The sequence below is a fragment of the Lissotriton helveticus genome, chromosome 4_1 (genome assembly GCF_964261635.1).
Source record: "Lissotriton helveticus chromosome 4_1, aLisHel1.1, whole genome shotgun sequence".
Lineage (NCBI taxonomy): Eukaryota > Metazoa > Chordata > Amphibia > Caudata > Salamandridae > Lissotriton > Lissotriton helveticus.
In genome coordinates this window covers 1097068894-1097078369 of record NC_136063.1, presented here as the reverse complement: position 1 = coordinate 1097078369, position 9476 = coordinate 1097068894, and the positions used below count along the sequence as shown (strand labels likewise).

Below are 9476 nucleotides of genomic sequence, written 5' to 3'. Positions count from 1 at the left end.
CTTATTTTGGCCTAACATTTACAGCTACCTGTACGTGAGTCCCACAAGTTGGGCGAAGCAAACTAAAACTATCAAAATCTATTGCCACTTTATTTAGCCTACCAAAACCAAAGTTGGGGGGGAGCAGTTTGGCCACTTCTGCAAATATATAAAGCCCCATGTTTTCCTACAGTGACGAATGGCGCAGAAGTGTGGGGCTTCCAGAATAGTAACCCTATTCAGGCTGAGGAAAATAGGTTTTGCAGACGGGCTCTTATGGCACCACTTTCTTCTTTCATATTTATTTGCCACAGAGATTTGGATATTCCTTATATCCAGGACAATATTAAAGCCTAACCTCCTTTACTATGGCTATCCATTTGGAAAAATGGGAAGGCTTGTCTAACCAGAGATATCATTCTGGATAGCCTTAGCTATGAAAAGGGTACTGAGAGTCCATAGCTTGCTCGTGTTGGATCCAGCCTTCGCTCAGTTAACCTAGAACTGGTGTTTACCGACTCAACCAGCAATTTAAAGATCAGTAGAAAACAGTTATGGAGGGCTCTATATGATCAGGCTGCGTTTGAAAGAATGTGTTTGGCGAAACAAAAGGTGAGCATGACAACCTACATGCTAGCAGCTCCTATAGACAAAATTGCAGGATATCTGTCTAGAGTCAGGGATTGATGGTTACTGAACCTTCTGTTCCAGTATAAGGCTGGCACAGTGAAATATTTGCTGTGCTTCCCATTGGGTTTTAATACTGGTCTGGATTCTTTATCTTGTCCTAGCGGCAGACACTCAGGGCAAACAGTATTGCATTTTACGTTTTTCTGTGTTTTTATGTTATGTATGTAAAGCATTTTCTGATTCCCTTTTTAAGGAAACAATGTATTAAAAATTTGAGGGATGCATTGAATATGCTCTTTTATTTGGTGGATGAGAAGGAAATAATACACCTGGGTGCCTATTTAAAAGCAGCTGTTAGATCCCGTCATACAATGAACACTACATTTGCAGCTTGGTTTTAAATCCAGGATCCTGTGTTTCATATACTTTTGATTGAGGAGGGGGGTGTAATTTCAAATCATTGGATGTTTCTCATGTGTTTGTTCTTAACATTTAAAAAATGTTATTGTATTATTTAACTGTTTGATATAGTACTATCATGAGTACAATTTGTATTTGAATAAAGTATACAAGAATAATTATACTAATAAGCCTTTATTACCAAGCAAATTAACCCTTTCTAGCAACATTAGAATAACCTTTGAAAATACTTTATTCGAAACAAAATTTCATAAAAGTACATATACAGTATCCATAATAAATCCATAATAACTGTACATAAAACAAATCATAATCATAAAACAAATCAGACAATGGGTACGAGTTTTGACCTAATGAACCAAGCATTCGCCACATATTTAGCCACCCCACAGACCATATACATTGAAGAAACATCTGTTAAAAAAATACGCATAGCTAATCTATGATCCCTCACCCCTAGGTTCCTACAAACAGGTTTCAGCCACCTTCCTCTAGGTATTCTGTAGGCTACACATGCAAATAGGAAGTGGCCCAAGGATTCTTTTGGACAGGGACAACCTGGGCATTTCTGCTCTGTTCCTCTATATCCCTTCCAACCTGCCTAGTACTATCATGAGTACAATTTGTATTTGAATAAAGTATACAAGAATAATTATAACAATACCTTGTAAAATGTGAATAAGGAATAGTCTTAACTTTAAACGGATCATTAGTGCACGTGTACGAATATTTAGTTTCTACTGTGAATACATTTTAATGCTTGTTTTAGTGCTTCACACATGCAAATAAAGTTAAGGAACACAGTGACTATAATGTCAAATGCGTGTATATAATTGCACTTTTTTGCAATGTAAGGGTGGAGCCTAAAATCAAGCCGCTCTGCATATCTAGAATTCAGCAACTCTCCACGCCGGAGTGCTCCGTGCTTTTCTGACACGTTGGTAAGGGCACTCTGGGGTTGCCAAGATGTCAGCTTTGGTCTGAGCTTGAATAGGTAGGGGCCGGGCGGTGTGTTTAGGGGAGGAAGCGCCTCCGCCTTCCCGGATTCATCGAGAAGTAAGCGGCTCTGGTCCGGCTGCTCACGGGGAATGGGGCAGTGGGTGCATTGTGTTGGCACCTCCAGGTGGCGTGCCTCCTGCGCGTTGGCCCAGCACTCCTTGACAGTTCGTTGGGTCCACAGTCCTTCACGGTGCTCCTCGTTGTCCCGCCTCTCTGGGCGGGGCCGAGGCTTCGAGTTGCACTTGAGGAAGTTGCTGCTTGTGCCTCGCACCAAACACCCGTGCCGTTCACGCTCGTTCATCGCCATGCTGGGCCGGCGACGCCACGGGCTGCGGGGGCACAGGCGCTGGGTGCTCCTCCTGGCAGTGCTGGGGCTAGGGTGGGGGCTGCTGGTGCTCATACGAAGGGGCGGCGGCGGCAGGGACTCCATCTCCGACCTACAGCAAGAACTACCTCGGCGCCCCGAGCGACAGCAGGCTGCCGCCTCGCACCCGGTGTCGTGGGAGGACGCGGGCAGCTTACGGAAGCCGGTGTACGAGAAGCCACCGTTTGATGAGGCTGCTTTGGGGGAGCTGGGCCGGGCAGTAAAGTTGAACTTGCAGGGCGAGGAGCGCGCCAAGGAAGAGGAGAGCATCAACCAGCACCAGATCAACACCTACCTGAGCCAGCGCATCTCCCTGCACCGGCGCCTGCCCGAACGCTGGAACCCTCTGTGAGTGTGGGGTGTGGAGGGCCGGGTAGCCGATGACCAAAGGGGGAGAAAGCAGAGAGGATGTTGTGCTATGGAAGAGACAGACGGGCACCTGCCACTTAAGTGTGCCTGGCCCAACCTGCCACACCCTCCCCAACAAGCCTACTAAACTTTTTTGGCACACAGTAGACCTGGCTTTCTTAGACCTATTAGGGGCAATCCTTAAGTTTCCCATCACTTTGAGCTCTGTTGCCACTATCATTAACCATAATTTATATTTCTTATTCGAGTGTAGGACAGTACCTCATACAAAGGGTTTATTCAGACTGTTTTTTATAGCTACTACTATTTGTTTGAAGAAAAAAACGTGCTGTGTGCTGATCGTGGTATTTTGCATATTTTCATCTCCTCTGAATCCATGCCTACTATAGGAGGATAGTGGCGCAGTAAAGGGGGGTTAGGCTAGGCCCTGATGCAAGTGAAAGAGTTGGCCCCCATTTATTCCGGGGAACGATTGGATATGAAAAGACTGATTTCATTGGAGTGTAGCGATCCTCACCCCCAAACCTCCGACCCCCTTTGCAACAGATTGATAGCTATGTTTTAATAGGAGCATTATCGATTTTTCAACCAGTTTTGACAAAATGTGGTCTTTGACAAAGTTCTGTCGGCTGTTCTGGGGTAAAGTATGTTCGGTTTTGAAGTAAGTGCAAATATCATTGCAAATGGCATTTTTTAATTTTTCTTCATATACAATGCAGGTCATTCTTTATATACAAATGCAGGTCATGCTGTAGAAACGCTGCGCAGGTGCCATCCTCAGAGGAATGCTGTCCATTCTGTTTCCCCGCCCATTCTCGTTCAAGACAGCCCTTCCCTTCTGCTTGTTCTTGACCAACCATTCAAGTGCAAGGAGAAATAAAATGAACAATTTATTGACGATTACCGAGTACGCTGACGTGTATTTGCGGTAATGTAAACGTGTTAACTTGTCGCCCCACCCCTAGTCCTTACAAACGATAGGCAGGTCTCGCGTTCCCAATCTTCCACTGGGCAATTAATTATTTCAATGTTCATGTATTGACTGAGCTTTGCACAAATTCATCTGTGAGGCTTGGCGACGACGCACCTGTTCGGAAGTTCTACAGTGACAGAAATGTTGGACGTCAAGCTAAGCAGAGATCTTTCGTCATTCTTAGCATAGCCAAAGTTCCAGTCATGAGTAAATTAGTGGTATGTCAACATATATGCAGTAGCTTGGCACTGAGTAGCCTTAAACCCTTTAATCTTTTCAGAATGGATTTTTTTTAAACTACAAGAGTAAATATTATGTTTGGAGTGGAAAGAGATATATTTATGAGATGGGTACATGTTTTAATTTAAAAAAAATTGCATCATGACCATTCTGGACTCTTGGTATAGAAATGTCTTTAGTTTCGAAAGTAGATGCTTTTATTATTGCGACAGTAGTGATAAAGGGACTTTTTAGTAAGGTTCTAGAACTAGCATTAGACACAGTCTTCGAAAAGTTAAAACGACAAAACCGTAGCATACCTTGGCTCGGTAATGAGTATTTTTCTCCATTTTATATATGCAAGAAATGTACCAAATTTACCAGATTATATACGAGGGAGTAAGGGAAGTATTTCCAGACAGTTCATGTGGTAATAAAAACGTTTCTCATATGGCTAATGGGCATAGGGAGAAGGCAGCTAATTTTGAGGCAAATATACTTTGATTTGCTACAAAATTAAAGGAATAAGTGGGTCGTGAACAAGATTTAAATTTCAGCCATCCAGTGATATGATTGGATTATCATTAAATGTCGGGATATATGACTGAATTTCACAATTCAGTATGGAAAAGTGGATTTTCTTACCACTTGTCATGTGTTCGTAGCCATTAAATTTAGGCTGCCTCTTAACTAGACCTAAAGGATTTTTAAGGATGTCACCAAATACTTTTAGTGAGCCTGTAGGATAACCTCAAGAGGGAAAGCTGGTACATGATTTAGTTAGCATGGGAAAGTTCAGAAATGTTTTTTGATGTTTTCTTTGTGGTTGTTTTGTACTTTGCTGCGTTCATCTGCCATAGGAATGTTTTTAAAGTCCAAAAAAATGCAGCATGAAGAAGTGAGGATTAACACGTCTTGTGTAGTAAGCCTTAGGAGAATATCCAATGATCTTCTAAAATTCGAACCTTACAGATAAAACATAACAAACCATGTGGGTTTAAAGCATATGTTTTCACCTTTGTGCAAGCTTGGAGTAGAATAACAGATGTTTATATTATCTTCTAACTCAGTTGTACCCATTCTATCATCCTTGTAAGGATGAATGGCCAAGTGGACTTACTAGAATTCACAAATGACCATGAGCTAAACACGTATTACTGGAGGGGATATATCAGTCCAATGTGCCACTAGACCTGGCATAATTATTATCCACTTTTTAATCTAGCGCTTGAATACTTTATTCAACGTGCAGTAATACTGCTCTTTTGGCTATCCTTATGTAGATTTTAGTTTGGCTTTTGACACAGTTGTGACCAAAACTGCTTGCTTGAGTTATTGGTTCTGGATTTGAGCCGGCTCATCATGGGCACGGGGTTGGAGATCCACATAGGAAATGTTGGTGAGGGGGAGAGACGGGTAGGAGGAAGCAAGATGGCGACCGCGTAGTGGTCGCTCTGCAGTACTAGCGGAATGGGCACGGTTTGTTTGACCCCCAGCACTGGTGTCAGCCCGCAATGAATGGTAGTGATCAAAGAAAGAAAGTAGCCTAATGCCGTTTATTACTCACTGGGCATTTTGGACGGCAACATCAAAGACAGCGCGTCCGGCGTGGGCCGGGATCAGGCTGCTACGTGTACTGAGCAGTGTCCTGTCTCTGCGGATCCGGCGTCGGCGTTGCAGGTGTGGCGGAGGAGACAGGCGTAGTGAGCGGAGCAAGCGGAGTGAGCTGAGCACAGACGGAATGGCTCCCAAGGCTGTGGCTGGAGCGTCGGCGAAATCAGCAGCGGCGGCAGCTAGGAGGAAAGTTCAGACAACAGAGCAACCTGGGCAGGAACCTTGAAAGGATGAGTCACCATGCAAGTTGCGTACGCCCCCAGTGGAGCCGCAAAGGAAAGGGAAGCACATCACGGCGAAAACTCAACAGGCGACCGCATCAATCCCAGAGATGTTTTCACGGAGCGGCAAGGGGCAGATCCCTAAGGACGGTAGCATGGAGGAGGTAGCTGCCTCCGCACTTTGCTCACAGGAGATCGATGCAGTAGTGTCAGGTATGGATGCGGCGCCCACGCCTAAGCCAAAGGATACTGCTAACCAAAATAACTCTCATATCAAAAATCCGATAATGGAGGTAGAGGAGGTCTCTATTTACGGTGAAATGGGGGACACTAGATCTAATCACTCTCGCGTTTTGGACAAAGCACCTAACAGCACTGAGGTAGCAGAGACTGAGGGGCTGGCCCTGGGCAATGACATTTTTACCCCACAGGGAGAGAACGAGGCGGAGAGCGGTCGGGCAGCGCTGGTGCCGGTGCAAGCATGCAATGATGGTAAATCGGGAGAGCAAGGGGCTGGAGGGCTGTGCCCTTCCATGGCCGGGATTGATGGTAAAGAAAAGGAAAGTAGTGAATGTTTCTTCTCTGTCTCAGAGTGGTCAGAAGATGACTGGAGCTCATCTCAGGGGAAGAATAACTTTGAGTCTGAAAGCGATCTTGAACAGGACCCCCTTAGTACAGCTAAAAGACCTAACGTCCAACTAAACCTGCAGGAGCAGCCTGTGCTTGATCTAATCTGGGATCACTCTTCTGCCATGCCACTTCAGGGTAGCCCTAATGTAGAAACCCTGGTAACCCATCTTCCGCTTTTAGAGGTTATTCATCAGGCAATTCTTGCCCATCGTGAGGAAACACGCCAGGACAGTCGCAAATCACAAGTGGCAATGAGGAAAATGCAAGGCTTGGTTAGAAAGTTGTCCAAGGCATGTGTCACTGTGGGAGATAGGGTGTCAAATCTTGAAGAGAGGATTGTCGCAACAGAATCGGAGGCTGCCGCAGCCACCACTAAAGTAGAGTCCCAAAGCTCCCAGGTCATCGATGTCCAGTGGAAACTGTAGGACATGGAAAATAGGCTTAGACGGAATAATCTGCGGGTGCTTGGGATACCAGAAGGGGTGGAGGGGTCAGATGTCAGGGCCTACATGATAAATCTATTCAAATTGGCCTTTCCAGAACTCTCCGATTGGAACTGGTCGGCGGAAATTCAGAGGGCGCACCGTACTCCGTTTAAAATCCGAGCTGGTACAGGGAGAGGTGATAAGCCAAGGGCAATTTTAATTTTTCGGGGCAATTTCATTCTACGACAGGCCATAGCTAAAAAAGTCAGCTCAGAGGCAAGAAGGTCTAGCGAGGGAGTCACTTTCTTTGTCAGGCCAGATTACTGTCACGTAACAGTAGAGAGGCGCTGGAGGCTGCGCCAACTGATAAAACCTTTTCAGGATAGGCACATTCAGGTATATCTTATCAATCCAGCGCAGCTCAAAATAATAAAGGAAGGACGGACTCAGTACTTTGCGTCAGAAGTGAAAGCACAAGAGTATTTGGACTCCCTTGGTAGCTAGGGAAGCTAGCGGAGAGGTGAGGACACTAGCTGGTTCTGGGTAGGGGGGGATGTGGCGTCATGATGTGATCTTCTTCTGTGTTTGGATTTTGTATTATTATGTGTGGCTATAACCTTCTTATATTTAATTTTTGGCTGGGGGCAGTAAAAGGGCACTATGTGCTTATCGTAATTGGTGGAAGTGCCCTAAACCTCTACTACTGCAAACATCACATGCACAGACCAAGGTCTAAGGGCTTCACAAGGGAGTGAGTTGGGTGGAAGGGCAGGGAGGGGGGAGCAGGGGTGGGTCAAGGGTGGTTTGGGGGGGCAGCTGGGGGGTGAGTAAGTGGAGAGAAAATCTAAAAAAGAGAATTTATGGTACAAATGTGCTTGTGTTGTTATTTTTGGGAGTGGGGTACTGTTTTTTTGGAATGCGTGTTGCCATTATTCAGCTGTTGGTACAAAAAGTGAAGGAAATGTTCAAATGTTATAATGGTGAACCTTAGTATATGCTCGATTTTATATAGGAGGGCTTAATGATTGTAAAAAAAGGCGTAGATTGGCCGACTTCGTTAAATCAGAACATATAGATATTTTATGTCTACAAGAGACGCATCTACTGTGGGCAAAAAAACAGCTGCTCAATTTGGGAGGCTTCGATATTTTGTCATGCTCATCACAGACTTCAACAGTAAGAGGAGTAGCCATGTTAGGGAAAACTGGGCTTGGGAAGGCTAAACGCTCCAAGGCTGATGCGTTCAGGAGATGGGCATTGGCCGAAATGTGCTTTGGGATAACAATCTGTGGGATATATGGATCTAACCAAGATGACCCCGAGGTTTTTGAAGTATTGGAGAGAGAACTGTCTAACTGGCCCACTCCTATTGTGGTATGTGGAGACTTAATTATATCTGTCGACCTGGTCAATAAAAACCCGTATTTAGGCCGGAAGCCAAGGGTATTCCGGGCTCTGTGCTCTATGATACAATCCCATGGGCTATCAGATGTATGGGGTATTAAGGAGCCCGGTAATCCTGGGTTCACGTATTTCTCATGTCCATACCGAAGGTATACTAAATTGGATTATTTCCTAATCTCATCCACAGAAATGAGCAGAGTTAGTATCAGGAAGCTACCTAAGGTCCTATCGGACCATAGCCCGCTGTATTTGAGCTACGATTGTCTGTCTAAAGTCAGCAAGGAAACAAAGGTCCTGGACATTCGATAGGAAATTGTTGGCAGATAATTTATATGTTGAGCATCTGAAGAAATGGACCCGGGAATTCTTTGACGCCAATCGCTATAGTGCAGCCAGAAACCGTGTCTGGGATGCGTTTAAAGCAGCATTAAGGGGCAAACAATTAGCTATGTTGCCCGGATTAGGAAAGACTGCTGGCAGATAAGGATAGGCTACTAGCTGAATTGATAGAAGCGGAAGAGCAACAGGGCCAAGATATATTACAAGGGAAAGAAGGTAAAGAAAGTCAGTCGAGAATTAGCTCTGTTAAAGCAGAGATACACAAACAGATGGCCGAAAAAGCTGCTTCAGAATATCAAACATATAAAGGTAAAATGTATGAAACAGGTGCGCAGGCGGGTAAGGCATTGACACTCAGGGTCAGACAGGGCAACACGAAAAATATAATAACTAGTATCCAGGAGAACGGTCGGGAGTTTGTAGAACCTCAGGAGATTCTCGAGGTATTTAAAAACTTTTACCAAACCTTATACCAGAAAGAGATGGAGGGGGAGAAGCCACAGGGGGGCTATCCGGATGAAGGTCCTAAACTGGAGGAGTTAGAGAGGGAAGTATTGGAGAGAGATTTGATGGGTAATGAAGTGCTCGATTCACTACAAGAGTTAGCAGCTGGTAAGGCAGCAGGGCCGGACAGCATCCCATTGGAGGTTTACAAATGTATATCTAGGGAGGTGGCACCTATGTTATTAGATTTATTTAATGGTATAATGGGCACTGGTAAAATACCGGAGACATGGAAGGACACAAATATAGTGGTATTCCACAAGAAAGGGAAGCCAAAAGAAAACCCCGGGCCTATAGGCCGATATCGCTTATAAATGCGGACAATAAAATCTATGCTAACATTTTGGCGAAGCGTTTGGGGAGGGTCATTGGCGGTCTCGTTTCCC

General features: G+C 44.9%; 1 protein-coding gene across 1 annotated transcript in view; it reads left to right on the top strand.

The window, feature by feature from the left end:
• The first annotated feature begins 2083 nt into the window (after positions 1-2083).
• The window catches only part of GALNT12 (polypeptide N-acetylgalactosaminyltransferase 12), a 1011450-nt gene continuing 1004057 nt past the window's right edge, over positions 2084-9476 (top strand). Inside the window, exon 1 of the mRNA XM_078687689.1 lies at positions 2084-2740. Within this exon, the coding sequence (XP_078543815.1) occupies positions 2118-2740 (623 nt within the window). The 5' untranslated portion in view covers positions 2084-2117. The remainder of the gene's footprint in view (positions 2741-9476) is intronic.